At 37.8% G+C, this 24,987-nt stretch overlaps 3 protein-coding genes across 4 annotated transcripts; all 3 read left to right on the forward strand.

The window, feature by feature from the left end:
* Positions 1-1,538: 1,538 nt before the first annotated feature.
* Positions 1,539-7,745, forward strand: LOC145906025 (secretagogin-like). Of its 2 annotated transcripts, none has more exons than XM_082993398.1 (10): positions 1,539-1,675; positions 2,205-2,275; positions 3,448-3,537; positions 3,683-3,772; positions 4,835-4,891; positions 5,603-5,680; positions 5,912-6,013; positions 6,199-6,258; positions 6,465-6,578; positions 7,124-7,745. In XM_082993398.1, exons 1-10 carry the CDS (start codon positions 1,570-1,572, stop codon positions 7,244-7,246), a joined length of 891 nt encoding a protein of 296 aa, XP_082849524.1. In that variant the 5' UTR covers positions 1,539-1,569; the 3' UTR covers positions 7,247-7,745. The 2 variants fall into 2 exon arrangements, with proteins under 2 accessions (XP_082849524.1, XP_082849525.1); XM_082993399.1 differs by having other exon boundaries at positions 6,465-6,533.
* A 361-nt stretch (positions 7,746-8,106) lies between these two features.
* On the forward strand, positions 8,107-9,427 carry LOC145906830 (RNA 3'-terminal phosphate cyclase-like protein). The gene has a single exon (XM_082994304.1). The coding sequence runs from the start codon at positions 8,175-8,177 to the stop codon at positions 9,303-9,305; it is 1,131 nt and encodes a 376-aa protein (XP_082850430.1). The 5' UTR covers positions 8,107-8,174; the 3' UTR covers positions 9,306-9,427.
* LOC145906829 (U4/U6 small nuclear ribonucleoprotein Prp31-like) lies at positions 9,347-15,901 on the forward strand. The gene is made up of 10 exons (XM_082994303.1): positions 9,347-9,633; positions 10,019-10,201; positions 10,529-10,655; positions 10,887-11,085; positions 11,436-11,579; positions 11,715-11,794; positions 12,046-12,168; positions 12,600-12,815; positions 13,194-13,359; positions 15,468-15,901. Exons 1-10 carry the CDS (start codon positions 9,455-9,457, stop codon positions 15,602-15,604), a joined length of 1,554 nt encoding a protein of 517 aa, XP_082850429.1. The 5' UTR covers positions 9,347-9,454; the 3' UTR covers positions 15,605-15,901.
* Positions 15,902-24,987: the final 9,086 nt, after the last annotated feature.

A 24,987-nucleotide genomic window follows, 5' to 3' on the forward strand; every position in this document is an offset into this window, starting at 1 on the left:
TTGTTACTTCGTGCAATTGATTGGACAATTTGATTGGCATTATTAATTTAATGTGTTGTGCGTTTGAATTTCGTTAAAAAGGTTAGATTAGGTTGAAAACTGTTTCATTTTCTAATACAGCACGAAAACCTCGTTCACAGGCCGAAATGAACAGAATTTCTTAGATAGAAGATAGCAATGCGTCTTAACACCCCCAACAAGGCGAATAGTTCAGACAAAACTTTGCATCAAGGTTTTCATTGAAGCCATAAAAAGTCGCAGATTATCGCAATATCCAAAAATAATTAGGTTTTAGCGCAAGACTTCACCATCCCTCAGTTCTGTTCGTCAGCAATGCCAACACGTGACAGAGTGTAATGACGTTTGTACCTAGTTTTTGGTAATTACTTCAGCTACTCTTGGTGCCCGTACAAGTCGTTTTCATCTGACGTTAGCCGTTTCCTCTGCGTAGCAGTGGATATCCTAACTTTCTGCCGAGGTTTCTTTGTTGCAAGTGACACCACACACAGGTTGCTATTCAAATCCCAGACGAAACTATGCAAGAACTGCTTTAATTACTGCTGGAGAGTGTTAAGATGTTGGGCCGTTTCAGACATATGTTGTTAGTATACACTGACTACCTGCGAAAATATTGCATGTTTAAAAAGTTATTCAAAATGTTTGCCGCGAGTATGTTTGCGAGTTGGTGGTTTGGAAGTTTACAAGTGTTGGGAATAGAGTGGTATTTACCATGCAAACAATACAGAGAATGTAGAAAATGTTTGCTTAAACTTCTTAACCGTCCAGTTGTCCAGCTTGCCTAATGTTTGTTCGAAACCGAACCGAGTCTAAAAGAGATTTCTGATTTAATGCAACTAAAGTTTTCACCACACCGAAGGTTTCAAGTCAGGGATTTTTTATTGTTTCTTAAAACGATCTATAATGACAATCAGTTGTTTGTGTGACGTCACATATGGGTTTGTGACGTTACAAAAGGCACAAATCAGGGACAACAGAATAGTGTTTAGATGAACGGTGATGGTTGTTGAACCGATATTGTAATTTCACTGTGTAAAAAAACATGAATTCAATACATCTGGTTGTGAATTGTTGCATAATTATTAATACATAATTGTGGTTTTGCTGGTAAACCTGCAGGTTTATTTGAACTGAACGCACAAGATACGATTCGAGCGTTGTGCTTCAAGGGGAAAAAAGGAAAAAGGGCACTCGGGGCTTCAGGCCTCCAGCACCATGTTTGGCTGTACATAGGCGATCACCTTGGTTGTTAGTCAGTGCACGTTGTCGACGGGTGAAAGACGCATGTTGAATTTATTACATGATTATATAACATTTGCTGGGGTTTTTGTTTACATCTGCCTTGTATGTATTTGGATCCTTTCAATAGTGACGTCATAGTGGAATCTTTGTTTGCAACGTAAACATTACGTCAAAACATGTGAAGTGTATATAATGCGTCAGTTACCTTATATCAACTAAGCATGCTTTATTAACAAGCGCTCTGTTAGAACGAACATTAAACTACGAATATTGTTGCTAGTATCGTATAGAAATATCTAAAAAGTTTTAATGTGCTTTAAAACAACGAAGAAAATGTCAACAGTGCAAGCTGCTAAACTGCCTGGTGTAACTGCCGAGGAATTTGCCAAAATATGGAAGGAATTCGACATCAACGGTAAAAAAATTATAATGTTGATTCAAAACGTGAGCAAGTTGTTTGCAAGTGTTAGTGATGAAATAATGGGAAGGTTCATTAATCAGCCTTGAGATACGACTTCTGTTTGCGCGTTGTTTTTATGGTGATTCATCCACCGTTGTCGTTATGTTATTATACAAAACACAATATGCACATTCCAACTCAAGCACATGCATACCATGCATGCACATTTAAATACGCGTGCATACATGTTTGCATAATGAATGCACGCTTGTGGAATGCTTATTGAGGCGGAAATTTAAAGCATTGACAGCGATAGGACCACATTACGTTGAATGCAGCATGATTAATGCATTGTGTACACTTTCCACATGATTTTCTAGTTCTTTGTAATGTTATTACATTCAGACAATTGCTGTTGACACATTATGACGTTATTAACATATTTGTCCGCGACATAATGACTTGGTGGGAATAAAATAGAAAAATTCTTGATGTAATCATAATCAGGTGATTTTTTTTTGTTAATTTATATTTCTACACACAGATAACGGATATATTGATGGAAACGAACTGAACGCTTTCTTCTACGAATTTGCAAAGAAATTGCTGAAAAAAGTGAGTTGGTCGTAATACAACAGGCAGTTTTAACCTTTAGATAACAGTTGGGATAATGGTGAAAACGTTTTTAGCGTGGTTATGTTGTGTTGACAACAAAGGCAGTACAATAACTACCTTGCTAAACGGTTAGTGGCTGAACAGGAAGTTGCCACTCATAAATGGGGGGTTGTTGGTGACCACTTTTTCATTCAAACACGCGGATATGTTTTCACGTTCGTTTAGAAAACTATGCGACGTAAGATGATGACGCAATATTTATCGTGACGTCACATAATATTTCTTCGATGTTGTCAGTAATTTAATGAATGGTGACGTCACACACTTACCTCAGCAATATTGCTTGGATTCAGGTGGTGTGTGGCGGGATAGCCTTCATATTCACAAAGTAAACTCCATGCGACACCACTTTGGTATTTTATGTAATAGTTTACAAGTTAAACTGCCGCAAACTGTGATTAGGGTAAAACATTAACCGATAATTTACCCACGGAATGGTACAGCTGAAACGCTTATGACATCATAATGCCGTTTACAATTAATCACCACGTGCTACATTTTCTTTGGGTTTGTTAACTTGATTACGTCACGTTCCATTTCGAGGGTCTAAAAGTTAGTATAACAACGTCATTACTTCTACGTCACAAAACCATCAGCATTATCGATGTGCGTAGTTGACAAATGAGGGGGGTGTCATTTGACTTATGCCTGAATAATGATCGTGACGTCATGCGCCATCTTCATTAATTTGTTGGCGAATGATTTTGACAAAGCAACCAAATTATAAACCGTTTAGATATGTTAAAGCTTCTTAAAAAACTGTCAAAAAACTGTATTGATTTTAACTGTAGGTAGTTCACTAAACTTTAATTGTTTGTAATTTTGATATTGTTGAGTTAAATAAATACAGTATGTGATACGCTTGTCCTTAACTACAAAATCAACCAAGGATAATTTCATGATCGGTGTAAGGCAGAAATCGATTGAATTTTTCTTCATCGATTGAATGCCAGGTTTGAATGAAAACGTTTATCGAAGTCAACAAACGTGTTATTCTACACCCATTATGTCGTCACGATTTTAACACCCCAATATCATTCTGATGCAACAGCATCCTACTACGTCATAAGGATTGCTTGTTGCTAAAATTACGATTGTTGTTACGTCACAAGGAACCAACAGCAGAAGAACACGAAGACATCAAAAAAAGTTTTATGTCCGCTTATGACAAAACAAAGGATGGACGGATTTCTATGAGCGAGGTTATTATTTCTATGTTTCTCTGCTGGACGTGCGCATGTGTTTGTTATTGTATAACTACTGAATATTGTTCTGGAATCTTAGTTCAAGTAACCTGTAATGGCAGACTTGATGCCTTCCACATAATTGTACTTGTTTGTTTATTAGTTGGCGAAGATGTTGCTCCCGGAAGACGAGGAGTTTCTTCTGCTCTTCAGGAGGACAATTCCTCTCGACTCCAGCGTAACTTTCATGCAGGTATTTCTAATTCATTGAAGCTTCAGCATGAGTAACCTTGTCTAAATTGACCACAAACCACAAAAAAACACAATACTTTAAATTCTTGGGTCAAAACTGCATTTAATTTTCTTAATAGCGTCGATAGTGGTGATAATATGGAGAGTATGTGAGTATATGCTGGTAAGGTTCGGGCGAATCATTTTAGTTTCCAACCAAAACCGACTGTTTAAGCCTTTATTTCGTATTGGACCCGGGAAACGTCAATCAAACGTCCACATCCTGCCATATTGTCAGCTCATATGTCCTCGATTTAGAACAAATCTATTATGTCGGATTTTTCCCAGCACAATTATAGCTGTATCTGAATTGTGGCAATTTTGGTAAAAATATGAAAATCTCCACAGATAGGAATTATCTTTACGAAGCAACTGCATAATATGTGCAGTGTAAAAAAAATCATTTATTTTACAACTGCGGAACACTTGTACATGCGGTAGTTTAATTTTCCCTTCCTTGAAATTGAGACCGACTGTGCGCGTTGGCAACTGTTTGCAGATATTGTTTTGCTTGCGTTTATTGTTGCGTTTATTCGGGGAATATTTAACGAACTGCTGTGAGCGGAACGATGAAAATATCAACGCGGTTTCACGTAATTAGCGTTTGACACAACAAACGTTCGACAGCTTAAAGTTTTTGTTGAAACAAACTTTCGTTAAAAAACATTTAATTCTCGCACAATGGAAGGTAGAGCCCCCAAATACTCAATTACTCTTACGTAGAAATTTTACTATTTATGTAGAAATATCCAAATTATTATTGGCAAATTGGGGTATTTTAATGCGTGTAATAAAGGCTTATGTTTTTTCTCATGTCCTTTCTACCAATCTGTTTTTACATTTGTATCCGAAAGTGGTTGTGTTATCGGTTCGACAACTTTGGCAACGATCAATATGCACTATAGCGTGTTATGTGCTTGGGGTCTTTTTTTTATAATAGTGTAACGGCGTATTTCTGTTAGCTGCAGAAATCACATTATTGACTCCACTTTGTTGATGATAATGACGTATGTTTGTGTTTCAGTTGTGGAGGAAATATGACAAGAACAGAAGCGGATTCCTCGACACCAAAGAAATCCAGGTAGAAGTTTTGAAACCACAGATATTTGAGAACCTCCAGATGCTTCTGCCCTCATAAATAATTCATTCGAATCGATTTTGTTTCTCTACAACGTAACGTAATTGAAAATTGTTTCATTAATTTTTAAACAACAGAACTACAAACATTATGACCGAACTATGAAACAGGAAAACGTTTTCAAGTAACTTCTGGAATTACTTTTTGTCCAACATATTCAACATGCAACACGGTGACCTCATAAATACACGAAAAATATTTGTTAAACTCCCCTGGCTTTGCTGAAGGCATCATCTCATATTAAAGTTTAGATAAACGTGAGGAATGCTTAATAAAGCCGAGAACCTTTATGACGTCACAAAGGTTGTAATAAATTTTGTGACGTCGTCAATAAGCTTGTGTTTCTAACATAAATTATTAAACGAGAAAATACAGGGGAACCATTACATCGATTTAATGCATGTTTGTGGTAAATGGTTTCCTTTAAAAATTACCTTCTAATGTAAGAACAAGTACTACCTTAATAACATAACTCACGGTTTTGTACATCTTTAATATGCAATTTTGCATTGATAATGATTGAAGAACACAATCGAAACGTTTGCATGAAGTTTTCCAGCATTGTATTGGCTATCTTGTTCATATTAAAGAAGTACTACCTGCCTAGTGATTCTACACTGGCCATATTCATAATTCAGTGACGTTTAATTTCAGAACTTCATTTCCGATTACGTCACCGCTGCAGGGTCCACAGTTTCCAGCAAGAAATTAAAGGAATACGCCAAATGCATTGTGGGTGTTTTATTGTTGTGTAAAGCGTCGTTTATTAATTAAATGACTTGCATATCTCACATACCCAAACCCAGTAACCCTAATACTGACATTTGTAATGCGTTGCGTTTCTCATTACTAATCCTCAGATACGTTAGTAGTGTTCATCAGATAATTGCTGCAGCCTATTTTAATAAGATTGCTTGTTTTTTTCCTGATCTATTTTGCAACAAACGTTGTGACGTCATTTAGATGAAGTTATTCGACCGTAACGGGGACAAACTGCTTGACCTTCAGGACATGGCGCGACTCGTCAATGTTTCCGAAAATTTTCTACTCCAGTTCAAAATACAGGTTATTATTTGTTTTGGTAAACGTTTGTTACCGAAGCGTGAAACAAATATTGTGAAAAATAAATTATGCAAGAGTCGTTTCCTCCCTTGGGTCTAAACGCTGTTACATTTAAACCTGGTTTGCGTTAACGCAAGCTTTCAGCTAACGGATGTTTCTAGTTAAAATATATTATTGATGCTTTGCAGGATGGATCTCCGGCCGAAAGACGTCGTGATTTTGAAAAGATTTTCAACCATTACGATCAGGTCTAATAACTTGTTCTTTCCTCTTCATTCGAATTTTGTAATTGAAACACTGTTACGTCACAAAACATGATTTTATTTACAAAATGCAAATTCTTAACATTATAAGAGCTAAGTAGAATTGGAAATTAATGCTAAATTTGCAACATATCAGTTATTTACAAGATATTATTACGATTCCGAAAAGTTAAGTGACTTTTGTTCGACAGAGCCAGACGGGGGCGCTAGAGGGAGCAGAGTTGGATGGTTTTGTGAAAGATATGATGGAGCTTATCAGGGTGAGCGAGTCAAAACCATTCTTGCATAGGCAAGACGGAAACGAAGTAAGATGGGAGGGGGGATTTTGGGGGGTGCATGACGTCACTGGAGTGCATGGAAGGTGGAATATGGGTTTGGAGATGGGGCTCGTGATGTCATAATTTATGACGATTTGGTTTGTTTAATCTGGGGTTGATTTGGAATCTGAGAACGACTTGATTCGAATCCGACTCAAATCGTTTTTATTTCTTTCTTCACTTCGTTTCACGTTGTTTGTCAAAATATTCTCAATTTCTATCAGCAAAGGTTCGTCTGATGTTAACCTTGTTTACAAACAACTTTTATTCCAATGTGAAAATTGAATTTTCACATCTTTTCAATTGTTATTTTTTTACATTTATTTTCATCACAAATCAGCGACTGGAATCGCGCATAGTAAAGAAAATCATAAAAGATTTGTTTAAACTTTGGTTTTGACATTTGTTGTAATTTAATCTGAAGTTTAGCAGAATAACTACACAAGAACATTGCTGCGGATTATATAACAGATAGATACAAGCTTTTTAAATTCAACAATAATCATTAAACAAAGATGTTTTTAATTGATCAGGGTCCACTGAAAGCTGCTGAGCTGGAAAAAGTTAAAGAAAAATTGATGAGTCATGCTGACGTCAACAAGGACGGAGTAATCCAGAGAAATGAGATGGCAATAATGATGGGGGTGCATTTGTAAAGTGATCCAAGTTAATTACTCCATGAGCATAACAGTCATCATAACTCCAACGACTTTAAGGCACTCAAGATATTGCTGTCTCTCCTTTCTCATCTGCTATACCTTTGTTTTTTGTATGGATTTTGTGCTTATTTGCATCATGTGAGTAGTAAATATCAAACGAACTCAAAGTTCGATGTAACATGTGCTTTTTTATGCTTTATATAATAGTTTCACTAAAACCTGGTTCTTTGGTATTTACGCAACTAAATTGAAATCCATTAATTCAAAAAATATTTTTGATTGTCCGCAAATGCTGGGTTCGATCGTGTTTAACCGTGTTTTTTTTACTTTTACGTCTGTTGATTATTATTTACACTTTGCACTGCGAGTGTTTCACAGCCACTAAGCCTGGTTTCTTGTCCAAAGTTTATTGAAATAAATTCGCTACATAGAAATAAAAATATTTATGAGATGTCTGGTTACAGGCCATGAATAAAGAGAACTGTGTTTCAATTTGTGGATTGTCTAGCTTGTGTTTAAAAAAAAGTATTATATTAATTATATGCTGTAATTGCTGAAAAGAATAACACTTAATTAGACACCACAATGCACGCGGGCGAATTTTACCAAGCCATTGGAATTATGTTTATAAATAATACGGGTATATTTGAGCTTCTTTTAACAACGCCTCGGGAAATATAGCTGCCACTTTTTGAATAAAAGTCTTAGTTTTTAATTTATTTTGTCATTTTCACTAAATTGCATGATAAGACCTCTACGGCACGCAAAGAAACATTTCTCTGTCATTTTTACATCCTGGCAATTGTACTTGTGAAGGTTTTGTAATATTTGTTTTCTGAAAACGCACCAACCGGAACGAAAATGAACATGCTGCGTTTTGGGTAAAAAAGAATCTCAGTTTTTGTGTAGTTGATAATAGCTTGTCATGTCTGCTGGTGTACTGGAATACGAGGGTTGCAATTACCTCAGACAACGCCTCATACTTTCTACATTAAGCGGAAAAGCTGTGCGGATTTCAAAAATACGCCATAAAGATGAAAATCCTGGACTCCACGAATTCGAAGGTAATCTTCTTCGATTATTGGACACAATTACTAACGGCACCAAAATGACGATAAGCGTAACCGGGACCACGCTGTTATACCAGCCTGGAATCTTACACGGCGGCAAGTTTGAACATGAGTGTAACAATGATAGATCAATTGGATATTATTTGGAAGTATTATTGTGTCTTGGTCCATTCTGCAAAACCCCTTTAAAGGCAACCCTTCGTGGAATTACGACTGACCAATTTGACCCTTCTGTTGACTATTACAAAGATGTGGCTCTTCCACTGTTGCAACAATATGGTGTTGTTGGTGATCTCGAAATAAAGATTAAAAAGCGAGGTAGCGCCCCCGGTGGTGGAGGTGAAATCATGTTTCAATGTCCTGTCGTTAAAAAGTTGCGAACCACGCAGATAACTGACCTTGGGAAGGTGAAAAGGGTCCGTGGTGTTGCTTATACCACAAAAACTTCACCCCAGTTTGCAAACAGACTTGTCACCTCCGCTCGTGGAGTCTTGAATAACTTTCTCCCTGATATTTACATTTACACGGATGTGTCAAAGGGTCCAGCAAAGTCGCCTGGGTTTGGAATTTGCCTCCACGGTGAAACTACGACTGGAAATTTTCTTGCAGCTGAGACTTGCTCTCTTCCCAGTGGAAACGGAGATGAGGAGCCGCTGGTCCCGGAAGATGTTGGAATCAAGGCTGCAAACTGTCTTCTGGAGGAAATTTACAAAGGAGGATGTGTTGACTCAAATAGTCAATGTTTTTCTTTGCTGTTTATGGCACTTGGAGAGCAGGATGTCCAGAAAGTTTTGTTTGGGCCTTTGACAAATTACACAATTCAGTTTTTGAGACATTTGAAAGATTTCTTTCAGGTGATTTTCAAGTTAGAGTCGAAGTTGTCGGATTCAGACGATCGTGAAATGATGGAAAATCACGAATACACTCGAGTCTCACTGACTTGTGTTGGTTTTGGGTTCTTTAATTTGAACAAAGCTACAAGATAATACTTTTCCATGTTTGTCAATTTATTGTCATGTAAACAAAATCGTACAATGCTGCCCAAATGTTTCTGAGGTGAAAATATTGAAATACTCATGTTTTTTACTTGCTTTGATAAAGGGACATATTACATAGCAAGAAGTAGGTTATAAGAATGTCATTAGCTGATGAACTTTTGGCTGATCTTGAGGAGGCAGGATTAGAAGGTGAAGATGCAGTGGTGGAGGAACAAGATGAAGATGGAATTGGAGATATCGATGATATTGATGACATTAATGGGATGGATACAGGACAAGCTGGTATTGATCCGGAGGGGATAAGGAATGTTGCCAGGTAGGTTTGTATGTAAGCAGAAGATAGTTTTGAATTTATGTTTTCTTGTTTTATAATTTACATGTGTTTATTACACTGAAATACTGATAATTAATAAGCTGATGATTGATTTATGACCCAGTATAATTTTATGCTTAACATTGATAATTTGTTGATGCCAATCCCAATTTGGGCAGCTGTTGGTGAAAAAAAGTCTGTACGATGCAGCTTGCATTAATAAAATGGTTGTGCGTCTGTGGACTACATATTCATGGACAGAGTAAACTATTTGTCCCAAGTAGCAATGGATCTGTTATCGATTATCCCAATATTATGTCACATCGTATGTAGTTGCTCAGATACCAGCAACAAATAGGATTTTTCATTTTAATTGTATTCTAATCAGGTTAATCAGCACTGACCAGTTCAAACGGGTTATGGAGGGGATAGAAAAGTACGAAATGACATCAGGGGCTAAAAAAGTTTGTGGAATGGTGGAAGCAGACCCTGAATACAAACTGATCGTGGAATCTAATAACCTCACGATGGAGATTGATAATGAGATAAATATTATTCACAAGTTCTGCAGGTAAATACATTGGTGGTTATGTAAAAAAGTGGGGCTAAATTACCAGCCTGGGGTTAAATGTGACTGGGGTCAAATGTGAGGGAATAACAAATCTATGCTAATTAAAAATTGACCAATTTATAATATTTTAGTGGCATCATGTGATATTATGTGGCTGTGAATAAAAAAAATGCACATTTCATGGATTTCATGAAAATTTGTAAAGTTTTCTGTCTCACAAAATCCAGGCAAGTGGCCCAAAGCACTGAATGAATTTGGTGCCCCTGCCTTAAGATATCAAGGTCACTGAGATGCCTTGAATGTTTTTACTTGTAATTAATATTGCAGAGATCACTACTCGAAGAGATTCCCAGAGTTGGACTCTCTCGTGCCAACTCCCCTTGAATACATCAGAACAATCAAAGAACTTGGAAATGATTTAGAGCAATATAAAAACAATGAAGCATTACAAGAGGTGACGAGTTTATATTTAATATTTTTTTGTGAATTTTTACGCAAATGCCAAGAGATAGTTGAGGTTTTTCAGTATAAATATTTACAAATGATTTCTGCTTAATAACTAAGCATGTGTTTATTAGTATGAGATTATTCACAAATTTATGTGGTCTCTTTAAAAAAACCCCACCTTTAACAGTGAACATATGCTGGAATATATTCCATTTATTGGACTTTATATTTTTCTCAGGTTATTTCCAATGCCACGATCATGGTGGTAAGTGTGACGGCTTCAACCACTCAAGGACAAGTTTTATCTGAGGAAGAATTGTCCCGAATACTTGAAGCTTGTCAGATGACCGAGGATTTGTTGACGGCAAAAGTTCGGATTCTCACTTATGTGGAGTCAAGAATGTCCTACATCGCTCCTAACTTAACTGCAATCATTGGTGAGTTGTGAATATGGACATGGTGAATATTAAAATTTGTGTTTCTAAAAAAAAAATTTTTTCAAATACTTGCTAAAGATTTTCTGCAAAGAATGTTGAAAATGTTTGATACTTTGTCATTGTTGTAAAGTTTGGTGAAATGAGATTAATATATGTGCAAAAAAGCCATAGTATTGGAAAGCTGCAGACAGGGTGTGTACATGGACTGTTTCGACCTGTAAGGTCTCATCAGTGCAGCTGTTGACTGTCGCACTGTGCTAGCTTTTACACTAGCGGAGATTAATATATTTGTTTAAAATGTTTATAAAGATGACTAGTTATGTAAAAACTCTGAAAATTCACCGTTCCAGGTGCAACCGTGGCAGCAAAGTTAATGGGAGTGGCAGGAGGTCTGACTGCTCTTACAAAGATGCCAGCATGTAACATTATGTTGCTTGGCTCACAGAAACGAACACTTGCTGGCTTTTCAAGCACTGCCATCAACCCACATACGGGTAAGTTTCAATTAAAGTATTTCCAGAAAAGATTGAACTTAAGATTGTTGAATTTTGTTGTTTTTAAATTTGTTCATTTTTTCAATATCTCAAGAGAAATTGCAAAATGAAAAATATTTGACTGCCTTTTTGTAGGGTTTATTTACTACAGTGACACTGTACAGATGATGCCTTCAGACTTGAGAAGGAAAGCTGCAAGATTGCTCGCTGCCAAAGTTCGTTGAAAACCATTTGTCCAACAAGCGTCTTGGTTATGTGACACATAATAATTGCCATTTAAAAAATCCAAACTAAATCCTATTGTTTAAAACACTCATAAAACTAGACAAGAATTTAAATAAAACAATCTGTTTCCTTTAATTTAATTTTGTCAAAACTAAACCATGGCCCATAATTTATTGTGATAATCCAGATGTTTACAAACATGTTGTACTTGGCAATGTATTGATCATGTGAATGTTTGCAGGTGACTTTAGCTGCTCGTGTCGATAGTTTTCACGAAAGTCCGGATGGAAATGTTGGATTTTCGCTCAAGGAAGAAATCACCACAAAGTTTGACAAATGGCAAGAACCCCCTCCTGTTAAACAGGTGCAAAATTGTCTCTTGGAAATAAAAAATAACTTGTTTATAATCTAGTGAAGTCTGGTAAAAATTCCTTTTCTTTGTTGTTGATAAATTTTCTTTACTTCAAATAAGTAAAAATGTTCTTTTCCCTTATTTATCAAATAGGCAGAATTTAGGTAAATCTGCATTTTAAGTTCATTTGATTATGAACAGACGGAAGTACTTTGGGTGGTGCTTTGCCAAAGTGTGGAATTGATTTTGATTTCTACTTAAAAAACTACTGACATGAAATCATTCTGCCACAGAAATGATTGTGATCAAAATTTGCTGCAATTTGCGATAAAACAAAACTTACGTGACTTTTTTGTTGCTTTCTCGAAGCAGAGTTGATGTGAACGTCGATAGTGAGCCAGGAATTTCTACCATAATATGTTGAAAATCTTGGTCTCTCCCAGGTGAAAGCTCTCCCTGCTCCTGTGGATCCAGGGAGGAAGAAGAGAGGAGGAAGAAGGTATCGGAAGATGAAGGAGCGATTAGGGATGACTGAGATGCACAAACAAGCGAACAGGATGAACTTTGGGGAGATAGAGGAGGATGCTTACCAAGACAGCATCGGGTTTTCCCTCGGACAACTTGGGAAGTCTGGGAGTGGGAGAATTCGAGCTGCTCAGGTTGAAGAAAACAATTAATGCTCATATGGAAATTTCCTATTGTGTTGGTTGCGATACAGGGTTACTGTAACCTTGAAAGAAGTTTTTGTTCTTGGCTAATTTTAATGTTACCACAATTAAACAATCCATCTCTCCAATTGATGTTAATTCACGCATTTATTAAGCTATGTAATGACTTAAATAACTTGCAAAGCATGCCATCAAGTTATGATGTCTATGGATATAAAATTTTGTGAGGAAGGGTTAATTAGTCAGTTGCATATTTAAATAAGTTAACAGTCGGCATTCATTATGTGTGGATACAATTCCATGCACAGTAATAGACCTGCACCGAAAATAATTTATTGAATAAATAATCACCAACATTTTTATTTCAAGGTTGACAACAAAACACAAGTACGAATATCAAAAACTCTCCAAACTAAGTTGCAACGAGCAAACAGAGCAGCGGGTTCGGCAACAGTGACCACTTGGGGGGGTAAAACTACAGTAAGAGACCGAGGGAGTGGAACTGCTTCATCTGTTGCCTTCACGCCGTTGAAAGGTTGGTTCATTATTACTTGCTGCTGACGTCACCACGCGAAACGTCACATAACACAGTTTCTTCTGCCAAAAGAGATTTGCAATGAATATCAGTTGCATTACAAGGGATGTATTTATAATGTTACTCAATCATTAACTACGAAGTATACAGAAATGTTCATGTAAAACATAGACCTCTCACTGATAACTTTGATTGTAATCGTGACACAAAAATTCTTGCAAAAAGTGATTACTAGGACTGACCTAGATTATTCAACAACTATCTCTGGTTTACAAAATATATATTTCACTTACACGGCATCATCAGTAGCTACGAGTACAGAGTGGTTACACTTGCGCTTTGTAATTTTAGAAACTCAAACGGTCTCTAATTATCTCCCCCTTAACACAGAAAAATGTACAACAACTTTGTAAATTTGAAATCGCAACTTACAGGACATGCAATGCTTTGTCCACCGCAAACCTTGCACAAATTAATCACGGTTTAGGTTTGATTTACTCGGCTGTGTATTGTGACTACAGAACAAAGTTCACTCACTATTTCACTTGATTTACAACACTTAAGACACAGTCAGTACATTACAGACGTTTGTTAATCCTTTTACAATCGACTAATACTACCCGACGTCCTTGGGTGCATATTGAGACGTGGGAACATCTGTTTGTTGCATGAAATGTTTGCAATTAAACCTACATCTACAAAGTTAATGCACAAGAAATTCTGTTTTGAAGTTTCGTTGGATCCATGGTGGCATCGGTAAAACACAATACGTTACATTATTCCATGACACAAGGAGAGTTTTTGGAATTGAAACCCTTCACAAACACGAGGCCGTACAACAATCGTTCCCACGCACGTAATAATTGCACGCAACGCGGTTGAACTTGCAGTGAATGCAGTATTAATGGAAGGAAACAGGATATCAGAGCCAGAACAATATTGTAGAGTTTTTAAGCAGCTTCCACTTCAGAATCGCCGCGATTTGCTGCAACACCCACAGTTGAATGTTGAACAATCATTGTTGAAGTGAAGGTCACTTAGCAACTGTTGTTATGTCAGAATCGGATTGTGATTGTGACCACAAGTTAGAACCACAGGAGTTTTTTATTTACGATAAATCGAGGGACCGTTGGATAAAGGGTTTGCGGGGAATCCCCGGATACCGGTCGGTGAACAGTTGTGAGTTTAGCAGGACTGACAACCTCCATGCAGATTACCTTCATACTTACCTGAGACAGCGACGACCTTTCCTCGGGGAATATTACTACTTCGATGATAGTTGCCACGCTTTAATGAGCGGAGGATACCACGAACGCGTGACCGCCATCCGACTGTTCCGTGGTTTGCATCTCTGTCAAGTCATGGCATGGTTTAACGTGGAAGGTTCACTCCCCCCCGTGCCAGATTCAAACAACATACAAGTGATGACAGCGTTGCGTCGAATTCGAGGACCTCGAGACGTCATCACGCCTTGTGACGTCAAAGTGGATATTACGGTCGAGTTCATCGCGAGGCGCGCGACGTTTGATGTTCGACCCCCCATATTATATACAGCGAAGCTGCGTGTTTATCAATGGGATCCGAATCCGCCTCCACTTCCAACCCCCCAACTTCGTCTACCCACACCCGATGCAGGCTGAATAATAACTATGACGTCACAAACCAACCGCAGTGTAAATGTTTAATTTAGAAATTAAACCTGCATGAACACGCTTTTCAAAACGTATGTGTTATTCTGTCAATACAACTTTATTTACGCTGGGTGTTGTGGTTTTATGAAGGTTTCTTCCAAACATCCAATCATTTGCAAAGAATACAGAGGACTTCCAACCAGTGATTGCCAAACAATAAAATTAATTCCAATTAATTTGCATGAGCGAAAATACTCTATCCAGGAAACTGTGAAACGTTCACCCGAGGTTGTCTGCGGTGTATATTTGAGGTCGTATCAAACTAAAACAATTCACTGACGAATCCTGCAAATACCCCTCCTGTCACACCCCTACCACTATTTCATGTTTCACATTTAAACCTGCTTTAAATTTAAAGTTGTTTTCGCAAACTTCATGACGTCATCACTAATTAATTATTTTTGTTGTTTTCCGCAGGCATAGAAATCGTAAACCCGAATGCGGCCGAACAAAAAGCGGAGGAGGAAGATGGATGCAGCACTTACTTCTCAAACATGTCTTCATTCGTTAAACTCGCTCCTAGAAACATTTCCAACAGTAAAGGACAGACATGATGTTGTGGATGTTGTTCCAACAAGATGGTGGGTTGTATTTCTCCAAGTGTGGGAATGAACATTCGTGAAAACGAGATCGGTTTGTCATTTTTGACGGAATTTCGAATCTTTTGTTTGTTGAAGTTTAACATTCAGGGGAATTAATTTGAAATCGAAATTAAGTCGTACACCGCGTTTAAGGCCTGGTGTGTTTATTTCGCTCATTTTCTGTGTTTTGCGACAATTATGTTACGTAATAAACACCCCCTACATGTCGTGGCAGAGTTACCGAGGTTATTTCCCTACCCACCGACTTTTTGTGGTTCATAAATTGTGCTTGAAAAGTAAAAGCCGATACATGTTGAATTAGCGACCTCGTGTGGTAGCTTTTCCAGTGCAGTAATGCCGCAAGGGGGCGTGAGTGTTGCGTTACGCATTGCGCTCAGCGGTTACCGAAATATCTTTGTCTGTGACGTTGGAACTCAGAATTCTTTAATTCTAGTGTACTTTTGAACCTATTTGCATTTTTTTACCACACCGGGATTCGAACCCGGAATATCTTGGCCAGGAATCCCGATCAGGTTTTCTTCTTGGTATAAATTGGTCGACCACCAGAAATGTGCTTTCGGTGCGCACAAAAACTATTACGAGTCTACGGTTTGTGCTTAGTTAGGATCTGATGGCAAGTTGTGACAAGTGGTTTCTGCATGAATTGCGTTCACCAAGAATAAGAAAGGAAGTTGTAAACTCCCGACAAGTTTGTTTTTATTGGGAATTGATGATCGCACTTTGGAATTCAAATCTATCACACTTTGAATCAGTCTTAGAACTTTTGTGGCGGTTTTGTCGGAACACTAAAGACTCTTGTACATTTGCCGCCATGTTGGCACTTCATAGCGCCACCAATAGCCGGCCTGTCAACATGTTGTGTTTACTTTATACAAAGAATTGTTGGTGTATCGGAATATGTACACACTGTGATGTCACAGATACTCAACAATAGAGACATTGTGGAGCCTTTAAGAATGTTGTGACCACTTGACAGTTGATAAACATGACTGACCATTGGTGAGTTTTGGTAAATATGATGTGATTGGTTGGAAAACATGACTATTGTTAGGTTTGATGGCTGTGTGATGAGAATGGTTTGTCGGTAAACAACAATTTTAATGGAGTACTTGTGTTATGTTGGGCTCTGTTCAACGTATTGGACAAACCCAGTTAAAATCACATAGCAGATATCTTTTTTAAATCACGTGGCAAAAAGAGTTTATTTTTACGCTTTGTTCAAAAGAGCGATGCATTGTGAAGTTTGATAGAATTCATTTTTATCGTTTCGACATTTAGGTAAAGAACTTATTTCAAACAAATACGCAGATAAGCCATCAAATTGTTAAATTACTTATTGATAACCCCGTGATCCATCAATCCAATTGATATTTATTAAAAGTTCTTGCAATACAGCTTTGTTCAATGACATCACTGTTTATGTTCTAACCAAACAATGCGTCAAGTAAACGTGGGTATGTGAGAAGCGAAGAGCTTTCACTGAGGAAATCCTTCAACAAGTTGTGCTAATCTTATCTCAGTAAGTGTGAGGTTTGGTTTTGTCAGCTGTGGTTTCTTCAGAAAACCTCAAGAATCTCGCCACAATGCCTGACTCATAAAATCACCGACAAGGTGTTTCCCCAGGTTATTCGACATGTTGATTTGTCCAATCTTACCAGGATATTTTCGCACATATGTTGAAACTATTACGACAACAAGTATAGATGCATGACGTAACAAATGTCATTGTGAGACACAGGGCAGCCATTCGACATGAACGAGACAAAGGATACAGCAGCAATCTTGGCTGCCAACTTGTCAGCTTGACAGTTGCTGGGAAATAAAAGCAAGGCTATGGTTAAGCTTTGTTGACTTTGTGGTTTAGTCTGACAACGCTGATTTACGGCAGGGATTTAACGATGTGTAGACAATGATTAAATTAGTTGCTTGACAAATTCAAAGTGTTTCAGGGCAGAGTTACACCAATACCACCTGTATGACTTTGCAGTGACATTGCCAGGTTATTAGGAAGTTGACTAAATGTTTCCGATGTAATTCGCAGTACTCCGTGGCCCGTGGGCGTTACGCTGAGTGAAAACCTGTACTTTTTTGGTAAAATATGCGGTCCAGTATTACTTTTCGCCGTTGCGTGGGCGGTGTTTGTTGCTAAACAAAATAATGCGAGAAAAAATTTATTGCTGAGGTGTTTTTTGCTTGGGTGGAAGCATGTGAGTGGCGCTGATAAGACGGGACAGAGATCGCCAAGCCCAGAAATCCGAAATATTTGATTTTATCGCCGTATTTTTGGCTATTATTCGGTTAATCGTGCGGTTAATGCCCTTGTTGGAATGTGGGTTGAAATTGAACTTTCAAGGTGATTCTTTGATGTCAACATATCCATTCTTACTTCATACTAGTTTTGCTTGTGTAACTTGACGAGTAGTGGAGCTTATACAACTCATCGTTACACACATTTAAGGTATATTTAAGGTGTTTTTTCGGTCATTGAGTTGGCAAGCGTAGATCGTTTGTTGTATTAACGAAATGTTCTGGAACGTGTATGGCGCTTTTAACAGTCAAGTTGGAGGCAATGTTTTCTTTATAAGCGAGAGGGTCATCAGTCAAGTTGGACCCCACAGAAACCACGAATTTGCACAAAGGTGGTCGCAGTCTTGTGTCTGCCCTGTGATTAATTACGAAACGGAACTTGTTGACTGAAGACAGGGGAACACGGTTTAAAATTATGTTGAAATATTTAAAGTATTCGATCAAGTAGTTGAGGATATAACAGGCTTAATATCTACAAACGTATCCCATTGCCACGGGAAACGCATACAACGCTCCATTCTGTTGCTAAAAATACTTAAATTTTAATCAAATTAGTGATTAGGAAATAGAGGAAGATTGGTTCAAGTTTCTCGTGGCGTAGATTAGTGTAACACATATACTTGGACATGTAGTTTGCACCAGCATTAGAAGGCTTATCGTGTTTAGTTACATAGGTTAGATATACACCAATGCAATCAATGTATAGCGGAAAACCTAAGTGACCAAAACTGTGCGCTTGACTTCCAGAATTAGAGCACGCACGTGTCAAGTCAGTGTCAAGGTGTGTGTGGTCAACTTTAATCCTGATAATAACAAGGTTCCAATCTCTCATCCACGAGAATCATGTCTACCATAACCTTCCATCTTTCAAACCCGCCTCGAGCGCTTCGAGCAATTCTAGAACGTTGCATCACATGTCAAGATCAACCACAACAATGCGACCGCTGCCAGTTCTTGATTCTTTGATGCGTTCACCTCTTTGTGACGAAATAAATTACAGGGTTCGTCGAAGATGACTTTTCGAATTTCTCCGATTAAGTTTTGATGTTTGTGTAAAATGCAGATGTTATGTTGCGGTTTAATCGGAGAGATCAATACTTGGTTAAGATTTTTATCTTGTCAAGTTGATTGCAACTTTCATGTTCATCCAGGTGTGAAGAGCACTAACTTACAATTTTAAAATGTGTTGAAAATTTCAATCCATCAATTTCAGTTTTTCTTTGCGAAGGAATTGTGGGCTTCGCTACGCAAGGTCAGCTTGCAGGGTCGGCTTGCCATAGCGTCTATGATTATTCCGCATTAACCTTATATGGACTTTGACTATTTGTTCTTATGAAATCGTGAAACTACTTTATAACCAACATAATGTCATCAAAATATATTTATTTCTGTTCATGTCAAGCCGTTGGTTTTCGATAAATGTTTTTTCCGCCACAATTACAGACTGCTTCGGCTTAATTCGCATTTCAGGAACTTGCTTAGGGCGAATTAAACACGCAAAAATATTTTCTCACGGTTTAACGTAGCAGGTTTGTCGGTTGGATACAAAATCGTCCAGAAACCAACAAACACCTTGGATTGGCGGCATCCCCTGTTTCAAATATTAACGCCCTATTCAGTATTTATTGAGAAGGTACATCACATAACAATGTTAGGTTATTATCTAATAATAGCAACAAGAATGAGTTGTTTGACTTCCGTATCCCCATAACTATAACCCCACATCAGCCCCAAGTAAATGGGTGAATTTATCCGTTCAAACCTCCACCGAACAGTTAAGGTAAGATTACACGCGTGGTCGCCTTTGGATGATATTAAGCCGGGATGTTGTTTTACTTCTATCGGCTCAACAACAGATCCACTTATGACGTCACAATGTAAGTTGTCAGTCATCATAGCGTAATAATGAAAGTGGGTATTCGCGTGTAATTGAGCGTGCTATATTTGCTTTGTGGGTGTTCGATGGTTCTTAAAACAGCTTTCTCTGTTGGATTGAAAACGATTGAAAAAAATTCCCAAACTTTTGAGTGAAGCCACAAAATTGGCGGGAAATAAGCGAGGAGCAAGTCAACCCTAAATTATAAAATCTTACCAACAAGAAAACGCGTTTCTTTTTACTCTTGGTAATAATAGGGTTCACTCAACTGGAACCTGCTGCTCATATTTTTGTGGAGGGATGTTTGTGTATTTTGGCGGGAAATGATTTTCTGTAAAGTCGACTGGAGATCTTAATATCAGGGATTGTAAAGCAATTTTGACCTTCAGTAAAACTTTGCCCTCACATTTCGGTTGTTTAATTGTGGAGATTTGCAACTTATTTGTGTAAAGTTTAGTTAGGCGCAGAACATACTTAACCATCAACGTTTATGCATCTATTACTGGCACTGGCAACGTGGAAGCGTTAACGAGCACTTGAATGCAAAGTTTGTTCGGAATGTTCAACTTCAACAACGCTATGAGTGGATCAACCACAGCAGCAGATTGTAACAGTACAGAGAGGTTGCGTTTTGCAACGGGCGGGTTTGTTGCTCACACATTGTCTTCTGTCAAGTGACAAAGGGGCTTTTTTCGTTATTGTGATGTCACAAAGCAAATTTGTTATGTCGAGATAAGTTTGGCCTTGAAACAAAGGATGGTTAATGCTGAGAATTTGTCAGCAGGCTGCAATTGAATGTTGCAGATCACATTCCAGTTTGGGCTTGAGTGACGTAATGTTGAGTTGTGAGATACTTGCTGTGCTGTCAGAGGTTTGCTTGTCGCCTTGAAATGTCTTGCATCTACATTTAAAAATGTTTTATTTTGCGCAAATTGTCGTAGATTTATGTGCATGACGCATTGAAATTACACGTTTTTATACGTATATAAAATTATAATTGACTCAAACCCTGTGTCACATGAAAGTTTTCAAAAATAGTTCTAAAAGTGTTATACGTCCATATAATAGCAAATGTATCTGGAATTTTTTTGGTTACATCTGAAGGGTTTTGTTGTTGTTAAAAGTTTAGACAACATGTTTACAAAATTTGTTGTAATTGCAATGACATGTATTTTTCGATTGGGTACAAAGTAATGATTAAAGTAACTTAAGTCAAGGTTGCTGTGCTGTGAAAGGGATTCTCAACATTTGGAGACAAACTAAAAGTGTTAGCAGTTGTATTGCGTCTGTAACGTGAGTGTAATGATCTGTTATGTACACAAGATATGTGTCTGTGTATATTGGCTCCACAGCAGAAGGGAACTGTTTGCCTTCGCCAGCCTCTTGTTTGGCAATAGACGGTAGTTTGTTACGTAACAAATTGTGACCCGAAACGGCGTGAAGGCATCCCTACTTTGCAACCAATAAATATTGAAGTTTGTAATTTGGTGCAGGAGTAAAGGTTAAAATAACTTACAACATGATACCTATTGATAGAATTACATAAACTGTTATCTGTGCTTAGATGCTGTTTGACCCAAAACGTGCATTGCTGCTGTGGAAACATCCTAAAATATGATACATGGCAAAACGGTATAAATTGCTGAGACATGTATTTTTTAGCCATAATAGCTAAATCACCAACCACTGTAACACATGGTTCAAAGTCCACTTTGGTCAGTCACGATGGGAAGTTAAACCTCAGCCCATCGTCTCGTTACACCATGCAGTGCCCTTTTTCCCGTTTGAACCACATTCAGGCGTGGGATTAACCAAGCGCGAGAATCTCACGGCATTTCGGTGCTTCTAAATCCGCCGACAAACTTTATGTTGCCGAGGTCACCGCTTGTGTTGCAACAATAAGTTATTCGCTTGAATGATGCTCGCTAAGAAAACACCAGAAGCCTGACGTTGTTGTTAGCTTTAAATAGATTTGGTGCCATAGGTTTTTCTTGTTGATTTTACACATTTTGAAGGCAATTGTATGAAGATGGCATCCGTTTTTGTCGCGTTGATTTTCTTGTCACCGCATGAAGTTTTTCAGTGACCTTTTCTTCTGTTTGTCACGCTTGAAAAATTATCGACCTCTCAATCCCAATTTGCAATGATCGTAACACAGTTAATATATGTATGAAAATACATATCGGAGAACAACTGTGGTGTGAAGGCAACAGAGGTATTTGTGGTTTCAGGAGTCGTTTGTCACAAACCTGAAAAGGTCAGTGGTTTTTTTTTAATGTTGTGCTGAGTGTAGGGAAACCACCCATGGTGACACTAAATATTACCTTTCACTGTGGAGAGCTTTGACCTTGCCAGGGGTCAAACCGACGGGCCTTGACCCTGCAAGAGACTATATGCGAACGTTGCATTCATACTGAGTTTAAAAATATATTGAACCTATAATTTCATTTTGCAATTTATTTGTAAATGTTTAAACTGTATGAATGCAAGTTACACTCTCATGTTGTTCAAGGTTATTTTGTGTGGTGTTGGGTTGAGGAGAACTCGTGGTTCAACGGCAACTTAAGTTTGTTTGTTTGTAACTCTTGTGTGAAAGTGAATTTGAAACACACGTGTTTAACAAGTTACGTCATTTATAGAAAGGTCGCTTTCAAGGTCAAGTGTTTTCCACTTGTGTGAAAAATAGACTTCCATGACCTTTTTAATGGAGTCTGTTCAAAAATGACTTTGCTCAGTGTCTCTGAATGTCATGAATATTATTTATTGTCTTTTGTGCAAATTGTCCATGCGTAAATATACTTTATCATATACCCATATTATTATAAATGTAAATTTCATCACAACCAAAACCACGTGTTCGAACTCCATGTGACCCCAGCAACAACCTGGGTGTAAGATTTCGATGCAGTGATTGAAGAGTTGTGAACTTAAGCTCATGTTATATTTGAGCAAGCAACACCTAATGATCGCCAACACGTCCCTCTGCAGTTAAGCGAAGCGAACACTTGTAATGTGATATATGTTGTTGTTCAATACTTTCCGCTTCATCATCGGGTTTAACTACCTCAGAACTTCCACACAAGCGTGACTCAACTTATTGGTGGTTGTTAAACTCTATCGTCATTTCTCTCCACTCTAATTGGTTGATTTATTGATGGAATAATATTAATTGGTTGATTTGAACGTTAATTTTTGTCTCACGTGATTATCCATTCTGATGGAGGTCGTGTATTGTTTAGGTTTTAACTCAAGGCAATAATACGAGTATTTCATGCTAAACCCCAAATCCGGTTGTTCTGCCTTTTATCAGACTGTGATTACTACGTGTGTGGTAATCTTGTATGTTATCCCGGTCTTCACCAACCTCTCATATCCCGAGATAATCCTCAACCCCAGGAATTCTCAAGATGACGTTTAAATCGTCACGGAGGTGGGGGGAGGTGATTGTTCTCGCGTCTCGTGTTTGTTTGCTCACAATTGACCTTTTTATCTTCGTTCGAATTCTCGATTCTTTTTTCACGTTTAAAACTCGTTCCGGTGTTGATTCTCGGGTTTAAAGATGGTTTGTTATTGCGTGGCATCCCATGCAAACCTATTGTGTGGCTTGGGTGGAAAGCAAACCAATAACAAACTACATGATGCTTGGGATACAAAATGTATCGCGAACATTTGAAGAACAAGTTGAGTTTTCATGTTTGATAATCATAGCTTTGTTGTAAGTGTGGCGCATTTGCCAATGCTCTAAACCACAGTGAGGATTGCAGACTAGTCCTGAAGTTCTTCATCAACGTAATCGTTCATCACTTTAAGCAGCAGCTTGTTGGGGGTGTTGGGGGTACAAGGATATCAGAATGTCGAAGATTTCATGACCAACTTTCTGTTGTTTCATTTATTCGGCGACAACTTCGATGGAAATATTTCAGTCATCATTCTGTCGACGGTTTAATGGGTTTTGGAGCGCCGCTAATGTCCGGCCTGTCAACATGTTGTGTTTACTTTATACAAAGAGTTGTTTGTGTATCGGAATATGTACACACTATGATGTCACAGATACTCAACAATAGAGACATTGTGGAGCCTTTAAGAATGTTGTGACCACTTGACAGTTGATAAACATGACTGACCATTGGTGAGTTTTGGTAAATATGATGTGATTGGTTGGAAAACATGACTATTGTTAGGTTTGATGGCTGTGTGATGAGAATGGTTTGTCGGTAAACAACAATTTTAATGGAATACTTGTGTTAGTTTGAGCTCCTGGGGAACTTAAACCTTTTTCGTTGACGTTTTTATGCTTTGATTCAAAATATAACAGTTTGTGTTCATGAGGTGTGTTTTTGAAATTAAGGCAGACGTGTTATTTTGTGATTACTTTTCTTTTGATGCTTTTGTAAATATACTGAGTACACTGTACTGTATATTAGCGTTGTAAATCATAGCGGGTTCGAATATTAGTTGAACAACATCGTAACATCATTTTATTATTAATTATGTGTGACGTAATAATAACGCTTGTCTGTTGTCGCTTATGGTTGGACGTAATAATTATAAAAGTAAAAGCTGAATTACCGTCTATAAAGGTTACCTATAGTTCACACCTGACCGTTAACATTCGCACAGATTTCTATGTTACACGGACTTATATGTGGATGCAAATCTCGACCTAGTCTTGTTGACGGTTCTTTTGCATCTACTAATTATAAACACTGAAGTGGTTTGATTCAGTTGCTTAAATGAGCAAATGTAGTAAAACGTGGGTATGTGAGAAGCGAAGAGCTTTCACTGAGGAAATCCTTCAACAAGTTGTGATAATCTTATCTCAGTAAGTGTGAGGTTTGGTTTTGTCAGCTGTGGTTTCTTCAGAAAACCTCAAGAATCTCGCCACAATGCCTGACTCATAAAATTACCGACAAGGTGTTTCCCGCAGCTGAGTAAAAAATGATATTCCCTGCTGTTCACATTGTAAGCTCTTATTAATGCATTTTTGCTGTTCAATTTAAAAGCTTGGCTGCGGGCTTGTGCATTTTTTTCAGTTGCTGGGTAATAAAAGCAAGGCTATGGTTAAGCTTTGTTGACTTTGTGGTTTAGTCTGACAACGCTGATTAACGGCAGGGATTTAACGATGTGTAGACAATGATTAAATTAGTTGCTT

The sequence above is a fragment of the Ascidia mentula genome, chromosome 6 (genome assembly GCF_947561715.1).
Source record: "Ascidia mentula chromosome 6, kaAscMent1.1, whole genome shotgun sequence".
Classification (NCBI taxonomy): Eukaryota; Metazoa; Chordata; class Ascidiacea; order Phlebobranchia; family Ascidiidae; genus Ascidia; species Ascidia mentula.

Coding starts and splice junctions, on each gene's coding strand:
- LOC145906025 (XM_082993398.1), top strand. CDS start 1,570: ATGTGCTTTAAAACAACGAAGAAAATGTCAACAGTGCAAGCTGCTAAA. Junction 1,676..2,204: donor GAAGGAATTCGACATCAACG/GTAAAAAAATTA, acceptor TTCTACACACAG/ATAACGGATATATTGATGGA. Junction 4,892..5,602: donor TCGACACCAAAGAAATCCAG/GTAGAAGTTTTG, acceptor GTTTAATTTCAG/AACTTCATTTCCGATTACGT.
- LOC145906829 (XM_082994303.1), top strand. CDS start 9,455: ATGTCATTAGCTGATGAACTTTTGGCTGATCTTGAGGAGGCAGGATTA. Junction 10,202..10,528: donor ATTATTCACAAGTTCTGCAG/GTAAATACATTG, acceptor TTAATATTGCAG/AGATCACTACTCGAAGAGAT. Junction 11,795..12,045: donor CAAGATTGCTCGCTGCCAAA/GTTCGTTGAAAA, acceptor GAATGTTTGCAG/GTGACTTTAGCTGCTCGTGT.
- LOC145906830 (XM_082994304.1), top strand. CDS start 8,175: ATGTCTGCTGGTGTACTGGAATACGAGGGTTGCAATTACCTCAGACAA.